This window comes from Labrus mixtus, chromosome 11 (genome assembly GCF_963584025.1).
Source record: "Labrus mixtus chromosome 11, fLabMix1.1, whole genome shotgun sequence".
Classification (NCBI taxonomy): domain Eukaryota; kingdom Metazoa; phylum Chordata; class Actinopteri; order Labriformes; family Labridae; genus Labrus; species Labrus mixtus.
Window position 1 is genome coordinate 20,884,700 of NC_083622.1, and position 27,745 is coordinate 20,912,444.

At 41.1% G+C, this 27,745-nt stretch overlaps 1 protein-coding gene across 1 annotated transcript; it reads right to left on the reverse strand.

Moving 5' to 3' along the window:
• Positions 1–1,378: 1,378 nt before the first annotated feature.
• On the reverse strand, positions 1,379–25,961 carry chn2 (chimerin 2). The gene is made up of 13 exons (XM_061050784.1): positions 25,314–25,961; positions 17,016–17,054; positions 15,328–15,383; positions 12,964–12,995; positions 12,290–12,403; positions 11,910–12,180; positions 6,553–6,636; positions 5,447–5,531; positions 4,063–4,236; positions 3,870–3,947; positions 3,507–3,644; positions 3,310–3,415; positions 1,379–2,745 (listed from the first exon to the last, which is right to left on the reverse strand). The coding sequence occupies exons 1-13, from the start codon at positions 25,360–25,362 to the stop codon at positions 2,574–2,576; spliced, it is 1,398 nt and encodes a 465-aa protein (XP_060906767.1). The 5' UTR covers positions 25,363–25,961; the 3' UTR covers positions 1,379–2,573.
• Between the last annotated feature and the right edge of the window lie 1,784 nt (positions 25,962–27,745).

The window sequence follows — 27,745 nt, forward strand, 5'->3', positions numbered from 1 at the left end:
TTAAAAACCTTACAAAAAATATCCTAAGCCCCTTCCTCATTTGGGACCCTTAGCAGTCAGTCCCACTTTTCTTCCCACTGTGACACCCATGACTAGAATCTAAACCTTGAAGATGAGATGCTGTTTGGTATTTTTCTTTCTGTGCATGTCTTCATTAATCACTAGAGGGCAGTCTTGTCCTACACTTTTGTATTGAAAAAAAATAAAATCATTTTCCTCTATTGCATACTGTCCCTGGCAGACCTAGTGATCTACATGAGAGTAAAAGCACATTTACCATTCCTTTTCATCAGGCAGGATTTAAGGATGTAGTATAATGGCTTGACTTGCAATGGTGTTCATCACAGCGTCACAGTTTATCACACCATTATACATCATGATAAATGCTGTATAACAAGTAGAGGAAAGCTAACCTGTGACTCAGTGATGGAACAGCAGGCAGCATCAGCAGGAAGCACATAGTGTCAAGATTCAAGAAGCCAACGAGATGTGTGAAGGCAGTCAGTGCTCTTGGTCTATTATATTTTCTTTAAACCCTCCAAATGAAAGCATTTGAAGATTTGGGATGAATGAATCTTGACATAAAATATGAGCTATCCCCGTTCAACCATAGACTGTATATAAACAGTCAATGTGTTCAACTGATAAAAAGAAAAATGAGGTTTAGATAGAAAAATGCCTTCTTTCTTCAGCCTTACAGTAAAGGCATTAACAAACATAGCTAATTACTAAGCTATTTATTGAGAACTAATACCTCAGTAAGACTTGAATCATGGAGATATATTATCTATCAGGATAAGTGACCGGTATTGAAGGTGAAATACTGCATGTCTGCATTTGAATGATGTTGGTAATTTACACACCACGATTGTTTTAAATAAAAAAAGAAAGAAAAAGATGTGTAAGAAATAAACCTTTTATTGTTATGCAGTGTTTTCCTGTTAAAATGTCATTCTGATGAATGCTCATGTGCACCTGTGATATTTTTTAGAAACTATAGGCAGATTTCAGAGTAGCAACCACAGAGCGAACACTGTGGTGCAGTTTATGTTTCACCTCTGCAGTTCATGTGGTACCTGGCAAATGTCCACCGTGCTCACCACACCTACCTACAGGTAAAACTGCAGGAGTAGGAAGGTTATATAGCAAGACGGAGATTTAATTTGCCATCTGGGTAAAAGAAAAACTGGCAGGATCTGAGATGTAGCTATCACAAGTATTAAAAAAAAAGGGTTGTAAACCACCTACCTGCGATTCACTGTGCCTCAGGCTGCAAATTCATCACAAACACAGGGATGGACCTTTCTTCTGATTTAACCTCCTGTATAGCTCTCACACGGTAATAAGACTATGATGAATAAAGACCAACATTTTGAAATTCAGGTCAATCTATTTCAAGCGGAAGTTTGCTCTCCTTTAATAAATCATCATTTGATAAATTACATTTGCAACCGTCACAAAAATACATTTTGATAAAATGGATTTGTAGAAAGAATGTACTAAATCACATTAAATGAACTGTGAAAGAAACACGCTCGGCACAGCTTTAGTATGACTGTTTACCTCTATGGCTTTGTGAAGTTGAAGGACACTACAGCGGTACCGAGCGATGTTACTGGCATACAAAAAGAAAAAGGGCCCAGATGTTATTTTACAGCTGAAAATGTCCCAGATTACAGCATGTAAACAGAAATACTACAAAGTTGAAACAAACATGTTTGCAGATGAATGTTGCTCATGTGTTGCACAGTCTGAAACATGACATGTGAATGGAAATGACCACCTATGTATTCCTCGCCCCAACACTTGAGCACATTGCAAATGGGAATGGCGCATCCACCAGCCCCCTTCTTCTCAACTTTAAACATTCAGAACTCAATGCAACAAACACCATCAAACAGTTTGTATTAGTGTGACAAAAGAACATGATGTGGAGTAAAAGACAAATATAAACATCTTTACAAAATTAATCTGTACACTTGTTGCAAAAAAAGTGCTTCATGAGCGCCAAATAGTCTCATCTCTCATATTTTAGAACACACAGTTTACATTTTGATCATTACATGATCTGATTCTATGGACAATTAAGTTAAAACCAGCATTCCCACTGAAATCACAGTATTCACACATGTCTTAAGGGAACGTGGGCTTGGCTGCTGCAGTAAGGTCGGTTTACACAACACCAGACTTTCACTGATTGACAACGAGCCAGGGGCAGATTTCACACAGCACTGTCATGACTAAGTCTACACCAGGTAGTCTTCCATTTAAACAGAGGAGAAACAGCACTGTAAGAAGTAAAAAATACAGTATACTTTCCTTTTCAAAAGTAAAGAAAAGAAAAAAGGATGGTCTTTGCCCAAAGAAAGAAATCCCAAAACATACAGCAACAAGACGATGTCAACACTAAACAAACAGTAAACTAAAACAGTCATGCGAGATAAGTGTTTCAAGTTCAGTCTGATAACAAACTGTTCAGAAACTTCATTAGAATCAAGGTGGCTTGAAATTCCTCTTTGACAGAATAAATTATTGTCCTTCGTGTCTGTAAAAAGGCCTGCAGGCCTCAGTCCTCAGAACAAAACATCTTCATTCTCGATCATGAGCTGCACCACCAGTTTCTGCTGCCTCATGTCATTCAGGGTTGTCAAGGCATTCAGCTCCGTTGGCTGCATAAGTGTCGGACCAAAGATAATCCCCAGGTTCTCAGCATTCATTAAATTGTCCTTTTCAAACTGGGTCACCCTGTAAAACAGACAAGATAACCAGCCTGTAAGAACAGTCCAAGTCAGCAAAATACAAAAACAGAAACGCATTAAAAAGTGGTTTTCTTTCTCTCGTCATTCACCTCAAGAATATTTCAATTCAAGGATAAGGATGACGTTATTAAGCAATTCTGATATTTTCAACAACCCCATGAAAAGACCAAAACCATTACTGGTTCAAGACATCTGTTTAACAGATACAAACATAATGTTTGTACTCACTGCATTTTTGTTTGCAATTGTTACTCAAAGTGAAGCATCACCATCATTGAAACTATTTTCAACTGTGGTTTAATACCGGAGTGCTTCTGAGTTTTTCTGACAGTGGAGTGGTTTATATGGGATTGGCTTTGAAAAAAACGACATTACCCTCTTTATATTAAAGAAAGGAATACACCCCTGAAAAGTGTGCTGAGTCAGCGGTCATGCATGCAATTCTTGTAAGTAGGATGAATTTATTGTCGGTTTTGTTCTTTTTTTCATGAATTTTGGCAACTGAAGAACTTAAGAAGCTTATTCTGATGACCTGTGTGTAACAACTGACCTCTTGAGGTGGGCCATCAGGTACCGTAAGGTCTCATAGTGGGCTGGGGGGAGCTGCAGCAAATTCTCATGGATGCCCTCCAGTCTGGATTCAGCATTTGGAATTTCTACATCACATGAATGACATGATTCAAATCAGAAAACTGCTGAATACTGGTGACAAAGTAATGGCATGAAATGATATAGAGGAGAACTTACTTGCAGCTTGAATAAACTTGGAGTACAAGTCAAACGTAATGACTGGAATGGGAAGGTCTCTTAAGTAGAGCTTCAAAGCACCAGCGATGATGTTAATGTCTGCATAGGCACTGGCACTGATGTCAGCCTTTTCACCATCTGGCCATGAAAAGAAGGAAATATATAACTTGCATGTCATAACACATTTGCATCCATTAAAAAATACAGGCTGAATGTTCTCGTGTATACCATAAAATAAGTGAGAATGCTGTTTCGTTATGCTACATTTCCACAGAAAAAAGTATCATATTTAAATATGTTAACCCCTGAACGATAACCTCAGAGACCCTGTACATTAGGAACATCAATGTGATGTGAACAAACCTCGGTCAAATGCCAGCCTCACTTCTTCTATGTGCTCAGAGAATCCAGACACTCTGTAGAGACCTTCAGATTTCATACCTGCAACAAAACAAAAAGAAATAGAGACACTTTTCTCATTTGAAAGGGCTTTTTACTGCACTCTACATTCTTTTCTCTCTGAAGTCCATGAGAGTGTATTATGTGATGACTTTACCTCTCAGCTCTATCTCTTGGATACACATGTCCACCACCATGGGTCGTGTCGTGTTGTGAGCTTTGACCAGCGTGGTGAGGTCACAGCTAAACACTTTCTTTATCCTGCGCAGGTCTGGCTGGCAGTCACTGGGAACCAGTTTAGAGCACTGCTTGTGTACATTCAGCCCACAATCTGAAGGCGCAAGAGGGAGATAACCAGAGAGAGAGAGAGAGAAAGAGAGCTAGAGATTAATGTCAGACAGATGATAACACAACCATCACAGCAGCTTTAGGACACATGTTGAAAAGGTTTCCCAGAGTCAGTGATGAGCAGCGCACAGATGCAGCTAAGCTGTCACGGTGAGATGAGCATGAGATTGATAACAGCAAACATGGCAGCATGGGCCGAGGTTTTGGTTGTACGTTTAGTCTCATGGAGCGGGCTAAACAGCTGGCAGGAGTAGAGAGGGGGATTTGAATGTAGAGTTTGAAGGAGCAGCACCTGTAGATGTGGCTTTCCGACTGAAATGGTTCATCACACAGACGCATTTTAACACTGGGTGGCTGATTGGGTTCCTGGCTCTCAGTGGGTGCTCACAGAACAACAGGAGATAAGAAAAAAATTGAATCGAGAGACGGAGTGAGCGAGGACAGAAAAGTCTCTCCTGTTTTCCCATAGCACATGAGGTGTCTGATGATAGCGGTGTTCGCCTCTGGCTTATCAGCATAGCAAATGCCTCAACAACAAACACACTGTTTAAGGGGAAAAGGAGCGAGTCCACTGATGTGCACATTGGTTTCAGGGCTGTGTGTGTGTGTGTGTGTGTGTGTGTGTGTGTGTTTGCAGAGAATGAATCTTGTGACCACTGAGGCCTTCAACATTCAGCTGAACTCTATCAGGGAACACATCAATTAGTTCAGCTTCTAAATTTGGTCAACAATAACAAAACATTCACGTGTCCAATCACATCATATCTTATTTACATGATTACATGATTACATGATTATTTGCGGTGATTTTAATTAACTTTTTTTTTGAGGTATGGCTATGATTTAGTATTCTTGGTGTTCAAAAAAAATGACAGCAGTTTGAACTTTAGATATACGACATCTCTGTGCCTAGCTGCATTTTTCATGCAGACTGGTTCTGATAAATCACTGACAGGAGGATCTCAACTTGTCTGTCACAGATATGAAAGAAAAATACCCATGAAAAGTGACATAATCACACCACCAATAAAAAGGGAGGAAAAAAAACATATTCACTTACACAACTGAGGCATGCATGACAGAACACAGAGTCTGCCTCAGATTGTGCATGACTTGTGTAATCCTTGACTTGGGTAACATTCTGTGTATAATCCATCACGTGTGATTTCAAAGTTGATGAGGTTTGTGGTTACCTGAGCAGCGGACACCTTGTGCGATGAGGCCCCACATGAAGTTGGCACAGTACTCACACCAGTGTGGCCCTCTAAAGGTGTGTACCTGTTGTTAGAGATGACATGGTTTACGCACACGCAGCATACAACAAGTCAGGTCCGAATTGGAGAAGCTTCATTTTTCATGTACAGGATGGAGATTACATTTTGATCCACAGCTACAGTGGATGGGAAACCCCTCGCCAAATGAGAGCATTTGTATATACAAGGCAGATTAAAGGATTTACAATAATGTGTCTGGCATCTGCTGCTGGGCAATCGGATACACGCAGGCAGGCACAGAGGCGAGCCTGCCAGTCAAAATAACAGATGTAGACCCACTGTTCACCTTAAAACACACAGATAAGATGGCAATTGCAGCCACGCACACACACACACACACACACACACACACACACACACACACACACACACACCTGAGTTTGAATAGGTAGACTGATGAGTGAAGAGGGCAGACGGCAGGTGGTGAGTGGACGGGTTTTTTGTTCTTTTTCAAAGAGGAGTTTACAAAAACGACGAGGGTCATTCTAACCAGCTGGCTAACTGAAACCAAAGATACAATTGCAAGAATGCTGGGGAGCCCAGAGGCAAAGTATCACCAGATAGTCCTTTGTTTATGTAAATACATCCATTATACTCGTCACAGTGTTTAATGCACTCACAGCCGCTGACTGAGACATAGAGTGGACTCTACAACCCTGTTCAACTGCTTTTACAAAATGAGCAGCCTCAAACAAAAATGGATCGAAGACCTTTTAAAATCAATGTGCCTGGCTGTTAATGGCTTGAGGTAAAGAGTGTCCAATAGTTCCCTTCAGTGCACATATGGTGTCAGCTGCATGGGTTCACATCGGCATACCACACACACACACACACACACACACACACACACACACACACACACTAGTCTCCGATTGGACAGGCAAACATCTAAGGCAAAAACCACATCCGTAAAAGCAGCCCTCTTGGTGATATCTTAACCACATTGACAGAAACATAACTTTGAAAGCTAAAAGAAGACCTCCAAAAATGTATCTGTGCTTTTGTGAAAGTAAAAACATGCTCACCTTGAAATTGTGAATCTTCTCATAGGAGCACTGCTTCTCTGGTGTATCCTTCAAGGCACTCCTTCGCACCAGAGGTGAGGTGATCTGTGGACAGGAGGCCAACAGTTTAATAGGCTTCCACAGAAGTGTCCCTTTACGCCCCAGTTTGACTCCCAGGGCCAAAGCCAGCAGCTCCTGACGCTTCCTCTCGTGTCTTTTCGTCTTGTGGGTTATCAGCTCCCCTCCTAAACCTCCCTTGTTTTCCTCAGCTTCCATGCTTGACTGCTCGGGCTCCCACAGACTCTCCATCTCCTCTGGGGAAAGATCTGGAGAGGAGACGCGGGTGCTGTGCAGCAGACGCTGCCGACAACAGCCTAGTGCAGAGGCAGCGGCTACACTCCACTCCCCTCTGACCCAGGAGGGCGACTGATGACAGTCATCACGGGGTTGGATCTGCATCTGCTCTGAATCCAACAGCAGAAACGAGCGAGGAGAGCAGGGGGAGTGGGACTAGCAGTGGGCGGCCTAAGGGCAGGAGTGTGCCTCACACAATGGCCCTCTTTCAACTGCCAGAAAGGAAAGAGAGAGAGAGAGAGAGAGGACAGGGTCCCTGATAGGGAGGGGCCAGGAGGTTGAGCGTGAGGGCGGTCGGGTGCTGTCAGGGCCTCTTCACACAGCTCAACAGCTCTGTAAAGCAGGATCAATAGTGCGGACGCCCTCTTTATAGCACACAGCGCACTCCCATTAGCACACTACCTTCCGGACACACTCCACTCCACTTAACAAGAGATAATATTGGAGTGCCAGCACCAACCAGTCAGCACCTAAACGGGTCACTCTGCTGCACAAAGTCTGACCAAAGATTCCCTCTGCAGTGCCCTCATAACTCAAACAGACCTCGACCTCCAGCTATGACAGTGGGCTGGTGGAATTCCCCACACTGCCGTCCAGACTGGCTCTTCCAGACACTCTGGCTGCAGACTCCTCCCGCCAATCACAATCGTCTGTCACAGAGGACCACCAGAACCAGACCCTCAATTTAAATTGGGAATGGGATTACCTCCATAATCCTTACCCAGGGAATAATCCCGTAGTGCCCAAATCCAAGTAAAATCTCGAAGGAAGCTTGCTTGCACGTCTGCAGTCACGTAGTAGTTTACCAGTGGGGGGGCTGTTGCTACATTCATGCTGAATTTGCCCTTATTGGCTCTGCTTGTAAACAACCAGATAACAGCACCACAAAGCGGTCTGCTCTTTTTAATTAAGCACAAAGGTCTTAACCGAGAGACACAACTCTGACAGCAGAGCAAACTACATGCCAAACAACAAATGAGATCTTACCAAAACTGCTTTGTTACACTTTTGCAAAGCCCGAAACACTGACTACATCACAACAGATAAAGTGTTCCTGATTTATTGAGCAGGAAAAGAAGGTCAGTAAGCAAGTAAGCGTTGGATTTGTGATAAAAGAGATGAGGCAGGGTGGTGTACTGGGGAGCAAAAGACCCAAAGGGCAACTGCAAAGCTGAGATAAAATGAGTGGATTGGCAGCTTACACACTCAGAAGCAAAGTTGAAAACCTGCTGCAGGCCTTTATGTGTAGCAGCTTTTATTTTGGTCTCTGATGTCTGGTGACAACAGTTTACTGGCTGATAGCTAAAATAGATAGACAGGACAGATATTTGTCATTGTGTTTGACATTCTGCAGAAAGACCTACACATGCCATACCATACAATTCAGCTAAGTCTGAGGGGACAGATGAGGAATAGACCCCTCGGAGGTATTCTAGCCTTGTGAGGAGGCTGAAGGGAGGGGGGGGGATGAGGGCTGAACTCTTTGTCTGCAGGCAGATGGCTTCTTGTCTCTTAAAGGAGTGCTTGGAAAAAAAAAGGACACAAAAGGTGGTCACATAACAAGCCTTGCTTTCTTTTCAGTGGCTTGGCTCTTTTATTCCTTTTGTGAGCGCCGAGCGGGACTCATGGGCAAACAGCACAGTGGGCACTGACACAGTAAGGCAGCAGGATACAGCTACACACACCAGAAACAAAGCAGCCCTAACAACATGCCCAACAAAAAGACAAATAGACACACTGTGGAGGGGTAGTGGTCAAGGATATAAACCATTATTTAAAAATGGAAGAAACTGCTACTTTTGTCTTCAATGGGAGGCAGAAAATAAATCAACACTTGAATTGTCCTCTTCGAAAACTGTGGGAGGATCATTGTACAATCCACGATTTAAAGATGCAATTGGCTATTTGTTGTATCTATTTGTTGTATTTTTTTTTTTTAAAGATTACACTCTCTGGACAAAATAGGAAATTATCCTAACAAGAAACACCAACATTTCTTTGGAAATCTTTCCATGGCACGCGGGCCAACCAGCCTGACGACAGCTCCTCTGGCATTAAACCAGCGTGGTGAGTATCAGGAGGAATGAGGCAGAGGTTTTGACCACAGAGCAAATTCCTGCACATTGAAAAAAGAAGGAAGCACAGCTAGGAGGTTGATCCACAGGTCGAGTCAAGTATCCCCTCCCACTCACCTTCTGGGAGCTTTTGAATTACACAAGAATTTGCATTCATGGCAATATAGCGGTATCAACCTGACACTGAGTAAATACACATGACTGTTGACGATACAGTGGAGCTACTGTGGCTGTAATGCCCCCGGGTGTGGCTGTGTGATTGGTAAACATGAAGTTCAAAAAGCAGCCACAGCTTTAAGCCATCAGGCCGGGTTTCTGCTTCTTGAACACGTAATATACGAGCAGCAGACAGAAAACAGTTTTCTTCTCCTTTTCCATGTCTTTTAGAAGTGACTGGCAGGTGGTTTTTTAAGCTCTGTCTGAACACAGTGTGCCAACATCACAGCTGTCATTGACACAGATCCTCGTGTAGAGAACCTGGCAGTCAGAATATGAAAATCAGTTTTTTAAAAGCTTACTGACAATGTGACATTAGAGATGTGCTCCAGATTCACTTTCCTAAATGGAGGTAACATGGAGTATGTAGTCCACACACAAATTCAAACATCAAAGCTGAAAATCAAACAGACAGCAACGGAGCGTGACACTGTTCAATAAAGCTCTGTGTGTTAAGCAAACATTGATCAGAGCTCTTATGAGGGGAGTTCTCTGCCTCAGGGGATTCCTATACATTAGCACTGGCATGTGTAGCACCAAGTTAAATGAAACCTCTGTGAGTCAATCTGTTATATTCATTTGGTGGCCGTCATGCTCTTATGGGGAAGCTCAAATGCTGTCATGTTGCATCGATGTGACTTTAGTTTGTAAGATGTATAACTTAAGGAAAGCTGACGATCAATAATCATTAACCCCTGTTCTCTGAAAACGGAGTGAGGTATGAAGCTGCCCAGCCACGAGGACTGAACAGGAGGGAGAATGGCATCCTCGTCATCATCCTCATTACACAATGCTCCTCACCTGAGTAAAGGAGCCAGCTAAACAGAGGGGGGGAATTCCTCATCTGCGTCCTCCATCATATCCAGCATAGCCGTGCAATGCTCCCATGATGCTGCATTCACAAGCAATTCCTTTGCTTGCTTGACACCAGCACAAGCAATGCAGAAGGGATCAGGCTACCCTGAATGTGGTGTTTTTCCTGAAAATTTTCGGGGTTTTTTTCAGTTGCTGGTCAATTAAGAAGTGTTGAACTGATACTAAAACATAAATCCTACATCAATATGACTTGCATCCTGCATCATAATCATATTTGAGCTTACCCCCCTGAGTGTGAAGTCAGTGTTAAAGGAGAAAATAAATATTGTCAACGGACTGCTGACTGACCAACAGCCAGTCAAACATGCTTCATTAATGATTTACTTACAATAGCTAAATGAAGACAGGTATTAATACTTCCACTGATGATCTGGCTGACATGCTATCATGTGTTTGCCATTAAAGGATTGTCTAGCTGAAAAACTGTTGACAGAACATTTAAAGATGAAGAGTCCCGACAACAATGAATCTGGCCTTCAAGATGTGAGATACATGAAAAATCATACAACATGATCTCCAAGAAGAAAAGACACAGAAACGACTGTCTTTACAAGAGTGTAGTGATCTGTGTGCTGTCACCAGGTCCAGAAGGAGGAGGAAACAAGTTAAGACTGCCCCCTGGTGGAGGGATAATTCTTCAGCTTGAAAATAGACCTTCCTCTTTCCTCATTGACAAATCATTCACAGACTTGAATCCAATAACAGCTCGATGAATACAATGTGCAATTTGTCTCACCCAAGATGAGTTGGTCTGATATGCACGGCAAGCAGAGCAAAGTCCCAGTCCCCTCGGTCATCATTACCTTTCAGAGGACGCAACAAAGCGTGGCAGCAGTGAACACACCCAAGGGCTGGAGGGAGAGTGTACGTCTCACTCACAGGACAAATTGTCCTCTCATCCCACTGGGAGAGTAGTGCAAATGTTCAGCAGCGTGGAAATAGATCAAGATATTATACAGTGTGTGTCAAAGGCCCGAGGATATGTACTAGAGATTGTACTCGTGAACAAAGATGATGGTTTATTTTCGGTATGAGATGTTGTGCTTTAGAAAGAGAAGTCTTACCATCAAAGAATTTAAAGTAAGTTAGTATTATACCAATTGAATGCAAGTCTTTGGATAATCGTTTTTCTAGAAATATTGAACTAAAAACTTTAAATCTGGTTTCAATGGAGTATGTTTTCTTTGTAAACATGGTTTAATTATCATCTCTAGAATATCAGGTAATAATTCAGTATTGCTTTGCATAATCAACAGACCAAAAATGAATGATAACTTACATTTAAAGAAATCATTTTAAATTTTAAGAAAAAAATCCATAACACTCTCATGGGACGTGCCTGGCAACCTTACGGTGAAAAACAATCATTTGCAAATTTCCATGTTGTTGGTGGAAACAGTCCGTCTCAACAACCACTGAGGCTCATGTTCTTTTCACACTTTTGTTTATATGGATAAAAGGAACAAGACACAATGTGTTGGTTTCTGATTGCTAAAGCTGCGGGTTACTTTTGGACATGATAGGAAAGCTATGGAGCACTGTTTCCATTTGATGCCAACTTCAGCCGGCAAGAGCGCCTCTAGTTTTGTGATTTTCCAACAAACACAAGACGACAGATGTGCTTACCTAAGTCTCTCCATGAAAATGGATACGCCTATTTTATTGACTGATATCTTTAACTCAGGCAACATTCCTGAGCTGTGTCTTGCCCAAGTAGAGTTTTAGTCCTTCAATACATCTTTGTACTCTGCAGCAGGAAACAGCACAGCACTGCAGACATATTGAAACTCTGAAACACACAAATGTACACACTGCATACTCCTCTGTTACGGTGACACAAACAGTCACTAAACTCACCCTCTCATCTCTCTGAAAGGTGACTCTCCGTGGTTCTGTGCGTCCACGGCTCAGCCTGTGAACCATCTTGTCCTTCAGCAGCGAAGTGTAACCGAGATGCTCATAGATGGGGTTGGTGGTCATTTTCGCGATGTACTCAGCCGCTTTGGTCTCAATGTAGAGTGTGATGAGGGCGTCAGTCACAAGGTCGTGGACAGACTCGAACCTCTTCTCCCCGACAAAGTGCTTCCCATCATAGAACAACCTGTAGTTGAGGGTCTGGGGCCCGAACCTGGATAAAGAAACATGGTCCAAAGGGGAGAAGGAGGAAAAGATGTAGTGGGGTCTGGGTTCCTGATGGGGGCGATCTTTCTGAAAGTCAGCACTGATGATGTTGGTACCTTAAAGCCAAGGTGTGTGTCCCCGGCTGTCTTTGGCTCTCCCTGATGAGGTAAGAACCCTCAACTCCCGCCAGCAGCTCATCTGCATATTCTCTGGAAATCATGCCATAAAATCTGTAAAAACAAAATCAAACAGTCGACATAAGTTTTCCTCCAACACCTTTCTATTCTGAAGTTTACACCAAGGACGTTCAGCTCAGACTTTTACCAAAGCAAAGCAAAGGCGCACACAAACACCGAAGCCTTTTTCAGACTGTACACGTCTCTGTACTTTCATATGGATTGGTGTACCAGTCTGTGATTTCACATTGTGTTACAGTGTTGCAGAAGCCCAATGTGTGAAACAGTGGGAGCTTCAAGTACACACACACTCAGACAGGCACACACACGGCGCTGTTCTACCCCGCCAATCTGGTCTCGCCCCTGTAACGCCACTGTTACGACCTCTGATGGCGGCACAGAGACGACATAACTTTGTCCCTCCATTACGCCTCTGTGACATTCATACTGAAGGCCAGACATCACAAGGGCATACATTTTTCGCCTTTAATTGGCAGCCTGAATGGGCCTTTAAAGAAACACATTCACCCACAAGCCTTATCTTTACGCTATTTGATGCAAGGCAGAACAAAATGAAATCCCTGCAAAGTCATGTAAAAAGAAGTTAAACTCACTCTCTTCCATAGTATTTGGGTCTGTTTTCCATCTGTAAAACAAAAGAGGATATATGAGCTGGAGCAATATGATATAAAAGCTCAATTAAAAAGGCTCTTTGATTTGTTCTTGCAGCCTGTGTGAAATATAAAGGACTCTCCACCATGGGACAGATTATCTCCATCTGTGCCCCCGTGTCTATTCACAGCCACCAAACCATGAAGCCAGATCACACAGATTGTGGAGATAAGGTTCAGGCTCAGCCAGAAAACAGCTGGCGAGACACGACCAGCTGCAAGGAATATGTTATTGGTGTCTTACCAGGGTGTTTAGTGTGTCTGTGTTACACATCTAACACAGGAAAAATAAGACATACATTTTGCATCATGTATATGATACTAACAACATCAAACATCAGCATAAAGATGCACTATAAGAACATAACATTTATTTTCAATTCAATCAAGGTGAACTAATCAGAATGAAAGAGCAATCAAAACACCTTTCCATTGACAGAATGGGATCACTTCTAAAACTCATATTTATGATCAAATAAGATTGTGGATATGTGTCCAACATCATTTTCAGCTTTGAATGATGAATTATGACAACCCACGACTTTCACTTTGCTCATCATAATGACAATAGGATGAGACTTGCATCCTTTCTGACAGGCTGTACAATAGTAGACTGACAGTTTGCTTTTATTGAGAGCAGCTAACATGTACAGGAGCTAACTCTATTAGTTATATTAAGTGAAGAAAAGAAAATGTTGCCCATTCAAAGGATTCCTGTTTCTTCCGGCTTCTTCTCCTATAAAGTATGAACATGTGATGTGCTTTGTTACATTTTTTACACAGTTTAAAAGCAGTAGTTAAGCATTCATAAGAACATAGAAATGGGTTATTAGTTGCTGTTCATAAGGAATTGAGCTCATCACATTTGGGATGATCACTCCAAAATCAGTAATTGGGGACCAAATCTACACTCAAGTTGTATTAAGACTATCTGAGGCTAATGTGAACTTCAGTTGCCTAAGTTGGAGGAATCAAGTTGATAACATTCAAATTAATTAGGACAAAATTTTGCTCGAAGAACATCCCAGAACACTTTGAACCTATATAGGGTAACAGATGATAAGCAGTGACCTCTTTCAGAGAGATGTCTGCACAGACCCTCTTTACACCGGACTGCATCAAGACACAAACCTCCTCCTCAACCAATCTCTGGTCTTTCTTTCAAACACAAAAATATAAGAGGAATGTAAAAAAAGAAAAAATAAATCTGTCAAACTTTTCACCAAAACATATTTCTAAATCAATTTAGAGGCAGAAATAAACCATACAGTCAGAATACTATGCTGTATTTATTGAGTTTTAAAACTCTGTTGGGAGTTTCATGAAGCAGCGAGTCACTCTCCATAGGTTACAGATTGGTCTGGCCTCCAGCTGCCAGGCTCAATCACTGCTCACTGAATGTTTCCAGAGTGAAAACTCGGTTTGTAGGAAGTAGTGTGGCTGTCATCTGGTAGACTGGGTTCAGAAGTAAACGGGGAAAAAACTCTATAAAAAATAAATGGGAGCAGCAGGTGGTTCAGTTTGCGAAAGTAACCTTGTGAAAAAAAACCATGCTGTGTTGTTAATGTTGAGGTATCTTGAATCTGTCATTTTCCACCGTTTGTTGAGCACATTCATGCATTAAAAATGCTACATAATGTTTTATCATCTCAATAGAGATTTCTTGTTGTTTTTGATGCATATTTAAAGATGCACGATGGAGTTTTGGCAGAGAAATGTAAAAGTTGGAGAAATTGACAGATTCTGTGGTATATGTTCACAATTCTATATAACTAAACACAAACTGTCCTCAGGGGAAAATTTGGACCCTGGAACACTGTTTGAAGATAAAATGCTATGCAAGAAGTTATTGTTGGGGGCCAGCAGCAGTGAAACCATAACTCTCCTGTTAGCTTTTTAGCTCCATAGGTCCAAATGGTTCAGGGACCATTTTTTTTCTTTTGAATAAAGTTTGTGTATTTAGTTCATAAAATAAAGTATAGAATTGTTTCTTTCAATTTCACTACCAAATCTACATAGTGCACCTTTAATGCATAATCTAACCAAACCATACAAAGTTGTAATGCTGGAAGAATTTGTGAAGTCATCAATGGATGATGTTACAAACCTTATCTGTTAATAATCAATCCAATTAGTTATCAAAGGACCTGAATGTTCTCATGTTGTCTCTGGAGGCTCTCTGTTGGTTTCTGGGAATGACGCTGACATTTAGGTCATGTTTTAAAAATGAAATGGTAATAAATATTAACCTAATACTTTAAGCCCAGTACAGTAGTCTTTTGTAAAGATATTTTCAGATGTACTGACCTCCTGAGGACATGTGATCCTCTTTGGTCTCGGGGCTTCCTGCTGTAACTGGTACACTGTGAGAGGAATACATGCATGTTAATCAAAGGTGCTCTGCTGTATGCCGCCATGTACAAGTTGCAATCCCACATTTGTTATTTTTTACTCAGTTATAATATACACCGAAGAAAAGGGAAGTCAAACGATGCAGTGCAGCTTGTATACACTCTATACAATAAAACAATCTTCTGTTGACAGCCTTTAGTCCAGCTTCTGACCACAGCTCTCCATCAAGCTACATAGAAGCCATTAGCTTTTATATGCAAGGCTAGCAGTGTTGTTGACATAAGCTATATGTCTGCAATGCATTTGTTTGGATTAAGACCTAATGTGCACTTACAGATTCACTTACAAGTGCACATTAGGTGACTCCAATAATACCCAAATACTTGCACTTGTCAATACACCTACAGACACTCACTCATAGTGCAAATCCAAGCGTCTCTATATTTTAGATTTTTAGATTTAAAGTATGGACAGAAACTTGAAGTAAATCCGTGAAGCACAGTGAAAATAGAATTGTGGGATTTGTGGCAGGCAGAGTAATCACCACAAACACCTTAGCAGTCATATGTTACAAATAGTTTTACAAAACGTTGGAGCTGCTGTTTACCAGAACTGGCTGTCTGCTAGGACACAGATATAACCGCAACAACTGAATCAGTAGCTGAGTGTGCTTTTCTTTCTTCATAACCAGCTTTTAATCCTTGATGAGTCTATAATGGGAGTTTGTTTTATTTTTGATGCACTGCCAAATTTCCAAACCAGATTCTCTATAAAAAGCGGGTTTTAACCTTGTGAGGTGCAGATTCAGAATGTGTGTAATAGGCTGTGCCTCCCTCTTTCATAGTCCAGAATTACAGCACAGAAATCGCTGTGTGAGGCTGAGCTAAGCCTTGACTGCAGCAGATCCTCCAGGCAGGAGAAGGAAGACTCCTGACTGTGAATTTGCATGTTTTTGTCAGGCTGACTTAAGCCAACCAGCAAGATCTGGACATCATCCAGTCCTGTGACATGGTGGGCTCTAAAAATACCTCCTCACAGGACAAGTGGAGTCAGGAAAGGATTCAGAAAAAGGGCCACTTAATTACAGGGAAAAGGTATATACTCTGTACATTGTAATTAGTTAAACTGTAACCACTTTCAGGACAGTAAGCTCAAATTATGCTTTGCCAAAATGCACCAAATACATCCAGTGGAGTGATCCCTTTTCCTCCCACACAGTGAATACACATGGTGTAATGAGGTGGGTGTTGTGAGGAGCCCATTTCAGCTGAGCCTCTTTGCAGGTAGAAAATGTTATTTTCCCCAGTGATGGTAACCCATTTTACACACAGATCGAGAATCTGCTGCTTTGCATTTGCGCGGTGAGTGTGTTGTGTGGGCAATTGGGTTTGAGTGTGCCTTGTGTGTGTGTGTGTGTGTGTGTGTGTGTGTGTGTGTGTGTGTGTGTGTGCAGAGCCTTTTGGAACCTGTAGCGTGTCTAATTGTACTATGTGCAACAAAACCCAATTCTCCAAGTATAGAAATATGTCTCTTTGTTATTTATAGATCCTGAATGAATGGGCTATTATTTAAAGGAAATACACTGCAGGCCTGAGTCAGGTTAAAGATTGCTAATCAGAATGGAAAATGAATGCATTACTCACAGTATGACTTCCATATGGGCGGCTGGTAATCCTCCGGGTCTGTAAAACACACAAATAAAGCAGGTTTCTGTTAGTACTGTTAACACACTGTGGCCTGTTTTCTCTCATTAAAACCACCATTTCTTTCCCAGTAGACCGACTGTGAGCCCTCCACTGTGCTGTGTCACTGTTGTTTATCTCTGTTATATATATGCACAGGGCTTCACGCTGTGCAGCTGCCTCTTGAGACACAGACATGAATATGCTTCTAATCAGAGTCTCTGATTCAAGGACGATCCATATACATACATGTCTGCTTGTTTCAATGGCAAGCACCTGATCTAAATCACCTGACAGCAAGAGACCCCTACACTTAAAAAAAACACAAGTGTGTGTTCTGGCAACAGAGTTCAAAAACACCAATCAAAATTAACGTAAGTAAATACAATGTAGACATCCCCACCCACAGTTAGACCTTCCTCTAAGAAAAGTGGTGGCAGATTTATGACAATGTGAACACACTCCTGGAATACATGATGAAGTGTGCTGTTAGATTAGCTTGAAAAGAGTCAGAGAGCCGATGAAGTAAATGCCCTGTAGCTGCGGAAAATTTACTGCAGCAGCTACTTGCACAAGTAATGACTTGTAATAAAACTTGTCACTTAATAAGTCAAAAGAACGGCAAAATTTGCTGCTGTTCTACAATGCCAGTAAAGTAATAAACTGTCTGCGACTCATTATGAGACAAATGGTGCGGCATATTTTTACTCATGACACAATAATAATAATCCCCCATGTCATTTCACAACAAGTATGATGACAAACACAATGAAGCCCAATGATGCAGTGCAGAGTTCAAACATCAAATAGAAAATCTAACTATTTCCATTGAAAGACTTTAGTCCAAGTCCTGACCACAGCTTGGAAAGAATCAAAGTAACAACATATAAAAGAAGCCGTTAGCTTATATATGCTAGGTTTAGCAGCCAGTGGATTTTATGATAGGAGCTGTATATCAGACAAACAGAGTATTGTAAGCTTTGGAAACAAAACAAAAAAACCTATTGAATCTCCAACTTGAACATTTTTATTTAGTGATTGAAGAGTGCCTCAGACTTCTTCAATAACTTCAAACTTTGTTCCCCACACTGAAGAGCACCAGAGGGACACTTTTATTTTTCAAGTTTCCACACCCATGCAGCACTCCATGCATCTGCTTTATGATCGAGAATGTTTACGTCCAACTTTTATCTCAAAGTCAAGGATGATCAATTTAACTCCAACAATGACATTGCAGATTTACTAAGCTGCAAACAAAGAAACCATTATATTATATTTTGAAGATTAAGTAGGAGCATTCTTTTGTTATTTTTCAGTTAAGTCTTCAATTTAAACACAGCAGAAACTAATAAAAACATTCTTAATAACAGTCCTTTAACCTTTAAGACTTCTCTTAACAGGTTTTGATTTATTTACAGAAAGTTTGACAGTCACTGCATCTCATGTTCAGTATGCATGAATCTACACTCCAGTCACAATGATCATAATAATGGTTTATTTCTCTAGTATCAAAGCTCTTAAGAGGACTTTCTTACTGGTTATGAAACAGCCTGATATTAACATCAATGCCTCTATAATACACATGCAGGCAAGACCATCAATGAGAAGCTGTATTTTTTCTTTCTCTTTTTGTTATAATTAATGTTTGAAACTGCTGCTAGGTGCCAGATGAGGAGATTCACAGCATGCTGCAGAAACATTTTCCACGGCAAAGATACACAGTAAGTGAACGTTTGACGGTTAAATGAAAGCAGGAGATATTTTTCAGAACAGAAAACAGGACTGACACATGCACTGTGTGAAATCAGCAAAAAGATCAAAGGTAGCACTTTGTCCTGAGGGGGGCGCCAACATTGACAAAAAGTTCCTCAGAGGAGCTTTAATCTGTCACACATAGGCAGACGACACTTCAGGTTAAAAACTCAAACACATGGCACCAAATCTAAGAGGCTCCCAATGATTGTCTGCATAATGAATCGTGTTGGTGCAGAAGATCATTTCAAACATTCCTCGGCACTCATCAGTTGATCAGAGCCACACCCCTGTGAAAACCACCTGAGAGGGCGCGAAAACCAGTGAGCACATGTTGGATGTGGGCAGCGGAATTGTGAAACTTACTCAAACAAGCTGCGTCAGAGCCAAACTGCAGGACTAGTTCTTTACGTCCATGACTTCTCTGTATCATTTTGTTCGATATTCATGTGACGGCACTTGAGGAAAAGGAAATTCCGATTCTTTCAACCTGTTCTCTCTGCGGCAGTTTGACTGGAGGCTGTTTGCATTATAATCAGGGATGCCAGGAGCTCATCTTTATTTCTCAGCACATTTACTGCAGGAAGAGCTGATTTTAATTAAACAAGAGAGACGAGGCAGGTGCATATGATCAAATGTAGAATAATTATGTTAATGTTCAAAACAAGAAGTGGGTGTTCTGAGAGTGACTGCTGTTACTGAAGCCCTCCACATAAAGTCTGCCCTCCAATACAAATAAAAAGGTTGTGGACTCTGTTTGCTGAAGTGTGGCCAAGCTGCTTGAAAATGAATTGTCCTAACGCTGGAGCTTTGTCACTGTGTATTGTGCTGGCAACAGTCTGAAAGATTTATTCCACTGCAGCTTGTTTAAAGAATGTGATTTCATCTGGTGGGCTGCCAAGTATTCTCTTTTCAATCGGATCCATTTTAATGACGAATGGCATTTCAGTCTGGATTTCTGCAGCAGCTTGGGCTCAGAAAAGAGGGAGCTCTTAATGGTCCATCTGATGCAAACACTGGCACACACTTGCAGAAACATACACATGAATAAATCCTGCTCCACTGTACATACCCGCTCCAAACCACCACACACATATGCACACACATATTCACAAAGGCGCGCGCACACACACACAAACGCGCGCAGGAAGAGGAACATCAAAAAGATTGTCTTAGTAGCTCCGAGTCTGTGCCGTGTCTGATGATGAGGGAGAATTTAAAATTCTGGAGCAGCCAGAGGGTTCTTCCCCTGAAGAAACATCTATTAATAGTGTTGCCCTCCATTACTCACCAGTCAGAGGCATTCAATAAAATAATTACGGGCGGGTGTTTGCTTTGGTGACAAAGACAATATGACATGAATAAAGATATGGCTCACCTAAGACTTCCTGAGATATCGTCTGTTCTAGAGTCTGTGCGCATTTAACAGCAGCACTTAAAACAATTACTTGTGTTGAGGTAAAATGAGTAGATGGCTGGCAACAGCAACTGTTGAGCAGAATCATGTTGAATTTCCCTCATTATAGGGGGACAAAAGACAGCCGTCGACAGAGACGAGGATACGTTTTTTTTTTATAGGTAGAATGATGCAAAATCTAAATAAAACTCCAAACTGAAGTGTTGAAGGTGACAGAACAAATAAGAGTATTTCACATTTTCAGTCGCACACCAACAGCAAAAATGCATTATAAAGGGTGTGAATTATTACTTTACGGCAGTAGCTCAGTCTGTAGGGACTCTGATTGGGAAATGGAGGGTCGCTGTTCCAAGTCCTGGTGCAGACCTAATCTCTGAAGTTTTGTCAAAGCGTCTTTGAATTTTTAGAAAAGCGCTATATAAAATGAATGTATTATTATTATTATTATTATTATTATTATTAATAATATAGTCTGGAAATTGGTCTGGTCTTGACATGTCCATAGGTTCCTGTTTGTGCATGTGTGTGTATTTCAGCCTATGTGTGTTTAGTATGTTTAACAACAGAGTATAAAAGTTGAATTTCCCCTCGCAGCATCAATTCTTCTTCTTCTGTATGCACTGTCGCATGATTAGGAATACAGCAACATGTAGTTTGGGGATTCATGTGCTGCATGTACAGTATGGGTAGTAAAGCAGTCTGTAGGTTCACAGAGAGGCTGTGCATAAAGCTGATCATGTTTCATTTTTGTTGTGTATTGTAACTATATCTATGCAACCTCTGTTGTACCTGAACATTTGGCAGGCAGTCTGGAGTGTTTGCTTTTTTCACAGTCAGACAACAGCAAGGCAAACACAGAGGCCCTAACTTGGATCATTTTCAGTATTGGCACTTGAGTATGTGAAATGTTTAAAAAACATTCAGGAGCCAAGCGACAAGAGACCCAGGATTTCTCTATCTGACACTGTGGACTCTGCCAAAGGGAAATGAGCATGTGCTATTTTAAAACGTGACACACATGGATAAATTGGAAATAATAAGTGGTAAAACATTACAGAGAGAGAGAGGGATTTTTTCTGTTTTCATTACTTTAAAAAAAGCTTAAATTTTTTTTGCCACTTTCTCCGATCTAAACTAGTTAGTGTATGCTGGTCAGCAAGAAAACATTTATGTATCCTCTCTTCCATACAGTATACTGATTACTTATTCACGCTACATGTGGTTTCAAGATGCATCTATTACAAACACATTCAGTTGCATATTTGCACCCTAGCAAAGCAGCTGGTAATAAGAGATTTCAAACAGAACACAGACATCTTTAAAACCTGTTTTCACTATCAACTCATTAGCCTTAAAGGTTTGCACAGAACACTGCATATGAATGGGTCTAAGACCATTCCTCTTGGTGTAATTCACATGTTTCTATGCTCCATGTCCACCTGCTCGTCTATGTTCAGATCAGGATGTCTGTCTGATTTGAAGAGGGTGAACTAATTGTGTTTTTTTTGTATCGGGGCATCTCTGATCTTTTTTTTTCCATTTTCCGCTTTCATTGTGGCGGGCAATATGTCATCCTTTGTGATCCCCGTCTCTTCTGGAGACCTGAGGGTCGATTGTTATCGTGATCTTGACGAGGCAATGAGCTGACGACTACGTTGGTATATGGACTCACTACAATTCAAACACTGCACATTTCACTGCAGCATTTTAACTGTAATAGCTAAGTATAGTTATCTCTTATCTGCAAGAACTAGGACGAGTCCTTTAGTGAAAAGGCTGCAGTCGGTTTGATTTACCATTGTGCTTCCTGGATGATTAAGATGCCTCGACACTGACTCATGTTGGAGACATTGTTAGCACCTCAAAGTTGTTTCCTTACTCAACATTTGTATAATGACCTGTTTTAGTGTAAAGTTGAAGATTGTAGGGTATCACACAATTTTAAAGCTTGCTCTCTAGAGTGCCTGAAACTGTGAAAGTAATTAAGCTCGGCTTTGAAATGGCAATTTGACACACTTAATAACACCTATATTAATCACATTTTAACTAACTTAATATAAAGCCGACTTTATTCACAGGCTTTATGAAGTACACATTATTGTATCAGAGTGCAAAACTCCAGATACCTGCAGACCCTTATAAACACACACACACACACACGCACGCGCACGCACACACACACACACACACACACACACACACACACACACACACACACACACACACACACGCACACACACACTATGATATCAGTGTGATGCAGCAGAACTGCAGCAGGGAGACCATCTGTGTATTAAACTGGTCCAAAGCTTTCAACACTGCCTGCCTGAGCGGTTAATATGTAGCAGGTATGAGGGTGTATCTCTGGAGTGTGTTTGTGTATCACTGGGCTGTTCTCTCTATGCTCAGAAAAAAAAATGTGATGAATTTGATTGAGAAAAAAATGTATTATGTAGTTATCTGATTCTGACAGCCACGTAAAAGACTGATGTAGAAAAGAGAGGGTTGAGCATGTGAACGTGTAAAACCAGAACAGGAATACTTCAGAGATGGTTATGTCAGTGTGATACCAATCCAGTCCTACATGATAAAAACAAGAAAAATATGCAGTGGAAAGATCTGGCGGTATTCTTCAGTATTTGCCAGAATCATGTGCATTGTTATGTCGAGCAGCTTCACTGTATAAACACGGCTTTAATTCTGCCTCACTTACGGATTTTGTCATTCAGGGCTTGAAGCTGTGGGCATACCTCTATGCTCTATCCCTCGGTTTATTTTCAAAGCTTTAGTTCCTGGAGCTGCCTGGCAAATGGTGAGCTGCGTGTACAGTACATGGTTCCATGCCCCACATGCCAAGAATGCGCAGGAATCTCTCTGACGCAGACGAATAGCCAGGAAAGTATCTTTCCAGGGATTTTAGGCAGCGATGGTAACTTGTGTATTGCAATCCTGTTGCAATCCTTTCAGTTTGACAGTTATCTTACTATAACTGGATTTAGAAATGTCCTTATTTTCCACCTGTGCAAAAAGGCTGCAGTCATAGGCTGTGTAATACAGCCCATGACTTGTATAGGTTTTTTTTTACATATATAAATGAATTACATTTACATAAATAAATCAAGATTTGGTTCCATCATTTAATCACCAATACCTCTGTCACATATCAAAAGAAAAAGCAGCCACCAGTGGCACTAGATCAACTTCATTTACACGCTTTCCCTTAAACAACAGCCTCCAAACAAGATTACAGGACGAACTTGTGAAGCAGAGGAAATGACTACACCGAGAGCACTCTGCAGTCTGCAGCCAAAACAGATGACCAAATACTGAGTCGAGATTCATTTTTTAAGTCATATGCCTCATAGACAAGATTATTCAAATGTTGTGTCTGACTGCCAAAGAGCTCTGCATGAGAATAATAATACCCTTGTGACAAGCACTCCATCCCTGGCAGCAGCGCAGCTTGTAACCTCTGATAATTATATTGAGAGCCCAACTGTAATGACAACCCTACACTGCCACAGAAAGAAAAGACTTTCCTCTTAAAGCAGCAGTGGTCAAACAGTAAATCCACTGCTTTTCTGAAAGGCACACATGAGATAATGCTTTGTGAAGCATGTGGTTAGAACGGCCTGTATCAGCTCTGAAACAACTGCCTGTCCCTCCCTCCCTCCCTCCCTTTGGGCAGGAGGTTGGGAAATGTGACTCTGCTGTGTGGTGTGGTTAGGATGCAGAGAGTAAAGTAAAAAACAAACATGGTGTGTGCTATACAATATCCTAACCCTGTAATAAACATGCAACATTTTCTAGGGAGGGGGCAAAAGCATCACTTCATGTTTTCTAGATATAAAAATGTTAAATATTAGTGGCAACAGCAAACACAAAGCAATCTGCTGAGCCTGGTGTTATAAACAGCCCCCCCCCCCCCCCCCCCCCCCCCCCCCCACACACACCCCTTTTTCAAACGCACACACTATTTCTCTCTCTGGTTGTTGGTGTGGCTTCCACAACAAACAGCGCTGTGATAGTGGAGTTTGTACTTTATACCCTGGCAAACACAAGCACTGTGCTTTATCAACACAAAATATGAAACACACAGACAACGAGCATGAAGCGCCCGTTTCATTTTGGGTTTGTTTGAGCAGCTGCTTACCCACTTTCTGTTCTCATTCTGCAAAAAAACTCAACCCTGAAATTGACATTTTTGCAATTGTATAACACTGGCTGAGCTGCACCTCATTATGCAAAGGGGATTTGATTGGAGTTCAGTGCACACTGTAGCAGTATGAAATGTCCCTGAACCAGTGCATATTGGGGATTTTTTTTTTACGATGTCAGAAATTGCCACAGACCCTGTGCTGCGTTTTGGAAAATGGTAGACTACACAGGCCAAAGATAATCCTCAAAGCCAACCCAGTGGAAAGTCAGTAAAGGAATTATGAAGATGATTGGCAATCTAATGATAACATCCAAACCCAACGTCAGGATGACTGCATGTCATTCACAACCATATAATCCTTCTGCACACCAAAGGTGCCCTTTTCCTCTGGTGTTTCCAACACCGCAGCCAGATGTAGCAGATGGGGATGATTTCCATTTATTTTTTTTAAAAACATAAATCACAGAAGCCACTGGATGCTGCTATAATGATGTGTTATCTTTACCGTGCAAACGTGGGAAATAAAGTCAGGAGATGTCATGTCATGTAGTGCTGCTATTTATTTTTGTGAGCACATTGGGGTTGCTTCATAAAATATCAAAGACAAAAAGTTTGATATAAGCCAAATACATACACGTGTGACAGGTGATTATTATTATTATATAATAATAATATAAATACAACATGTAGTGATCAATTTGCGTCCCCCCAATATTATTGTTTTGTTAATTAATGTCTTGTGAAAGATTTGATAAGAGTATTCTTCTTTCTGCTCCTTTTCATCCAAGATTTGAGATTTGATGTTTGTATTTAATTGTTGTGTTTGACCAATGAATGAAATAAATTAACAAATATAAAATACATGCAAATATATTATGTTGAGTTGTAAGCCTGAGAGTGTAGTGTAGGTCTGATCCCTGTGAACTCTTACCAGAGGACAGAGATGAACCTGAGAGGCTGGAGTTACTCGATGCTGCCATCCCACCCGCTGTCACGGCTCGGTTACTCCCGTTTGGCCAAGGTGCTCTCACAGCAGCTCGTCCCCGGCGGCGGTGCCTCCATTTCACTCCCGTCCCAATGTTGCCTCACCTCTGACGGCTCTACCGGTGACTATTTCATGCCTCGTCTGGTCCCGAGCCCTCCACCACCACCTCCTCCACCTCCACCCGTCTGCGTGAGTCCTCGGCTCGCCGTGTGGCACGGTGAGAGCTCTGAAGGCTGCTGCCACCACTAAATGAAAAGATTCAGACAGGTTACAGGCATACACTCCGTGGATCGGTTTCTTCAGAGTCTTCCCTCACGCACGACAGACACAATCTGTAGGTTTAGATGTGCCATGGAGGAATCAGCTATGGTTTCCATGTGCCACTTTAAGAATTGTAATAAACACACCACACTGCAGCGTAGACGCGCCTTCTTAAAGTGAAAGTTTGGGTTGCCAGATTCCAGCACAAGAAGCACAAAACAACGGGCTTAACTTCTGTTTTTAAGAATCCAAAACACACGCAAGCACAGTGCAGTATGAGATTCAGGGTCCAACTGGATGAACCACATTTATACCCCCAGCTTCGACTTCGCACAATTTCATCAGATGTCATGTTTTGTCATGTTGTGTGAAAATACCTAAAGAACATGTTTGTGTTCATTGCGCCATCTAGTGGGGCTGCTTTGTCACTTTTCCTAAGATCACAGACTTAAGAATCTGTACATCAATTCTGGTTTTGAATTGTCATTGTTTGTGATTTGCTTTTGTGCTTCCTTCACTGTAAAGTATTGTGTAGAGGAAATATTTGCTGCCATGCTTACATGTGCTCATCAACAGGTTGCTTGTCAAAATCCATCTGTCATTATACCACCACTGAGATTTCTTTAAGAGGGGCCCTGAACCGAAAAGCTGAGGTGACAAGACAACATCTCATAGCCGAATGTGTCTCCATACAATTTACATTCATGTTTTAGGAACTTCTTAAAAGGTGGCAAATGGTTTTATAATGTTCCACCAAGAAACTTGGTTAGATCAATTAGATATTCATAACCATGTTTTAAAGTCACATCCTTCTCACCTGTTCATCTGAACTGCCACATCACACTACAGTACTTTCTACATTTCAACCGTGAACTGCTTTTTAAGACATAATCATCACCGTGGTTTTAACAGGCCTGTATGAGCAACCTCTGCTCCCATAGTGGTGGAACATGTAGGCTGAGTGCAGCTTTAAAATGTTAAGCATTTATAGTAAAACCAAAGTTTGAGTAGGCTTTTTTGTGCATGCGAGAGTCACTGTTAATGTTATTAGTAACATCAGTGCTTTTCACCTTTGCATCTCTTTCATACAGTCAGGAGAGTTATTTTGTGAACCATGCTGCTAACACAAAATCTTCAGCTTACACACAGCCGACACGGAGCAGCAATAAGTTCACCTGATGATCCAAACCCTGCTTTGGTCACATCTACTCTTTTCATATCGCTGCTATCCTATGTCTGCAGTCCTGTCTCTCAGAGTAAAGTACAAACAGATACTACAAATATCCAGAAAAAGAAAACATAAACCACACTCAAACTCAAAATGACAGACATACACAAAGCTTGCATTGAGCATTAGGGTGTTGTTTACAGTTTTTCAATTGTGAAGATATGACTTTTTTTCTGTTTGATCAACAGTCTCAGCCCATCACAATATCCATATCATTCTTCTCTTCTTAACAGATTTGGAAGTGAGTCGGGTTTAAACCATAGACTGAAAATATTAAGTACTATAATGTTCTTCGTGCTAACAAGAATTATAATATAGCCTTATACAACTGGGTTGCTTTACCTTTAAAGACAACTTCCCCTTTTGAAGTTTGATCATTGAAACATTGAAACATTGTCGTATAATAGCCAGTTTATTTATTTAAAGGTTAAGAACTTCTTTTTTGTAAAGACTGATAAATGCAGAGCTATAATAAGGCTACACTTTCACTTCTCTTTTCCGTGCTATTCGCAACATGTGACAAACTTGTCAATCTTTTATCTTTGCAGATTTGAAAAAAGTGAGACATAGGACTATCTAAATTTAGGCTAGCCTACTTTATTTTGGCATTTTTCCTCTGTGAAACTCTAAGTGGCATTTTATTTGTGAAAAGAAATGCAAATGTGGGCTAAGACATGCACCGAATATGTTTTGAACTAACATTATTTATACAGTACTATCTAGTTATATCGTATTATCCCACTACTTAGGCTAACTCTAAACTCTCTGTCCAGCTTGTTTGTCTTTCAGCTGTAGATTATAATCAACAAGCTAAAGACAGCCTTCAGGGATAGGCTACTTTAAAAAATAAAAACTTTTAGTTTACCCAACAAGACTTCCCTCATCTGAA

Coding starts and splice junctions, on each gene's coding strand:
- chn2 (XM_061050784.1), bottom strand. CDS start 25,362: ATGGCAGCATCGAGTAACTCCAGCCTCTCAGGTTCATCTCTGTCCTCT. Junction 12,404..12,963: donor CCCAAATACTATGGAAGAGA/GTGAGTTTAACT, acceptor TTGTTTTTACAG/ATTTTATGGCATGATTTCCA. Junction 5,532..6,552: donor AGAAGATTCACAATTTCAAG/GTGAGCATGTTT, acceptor CTCTAACAACAG/GTACACACCTTTAGAGGGCC.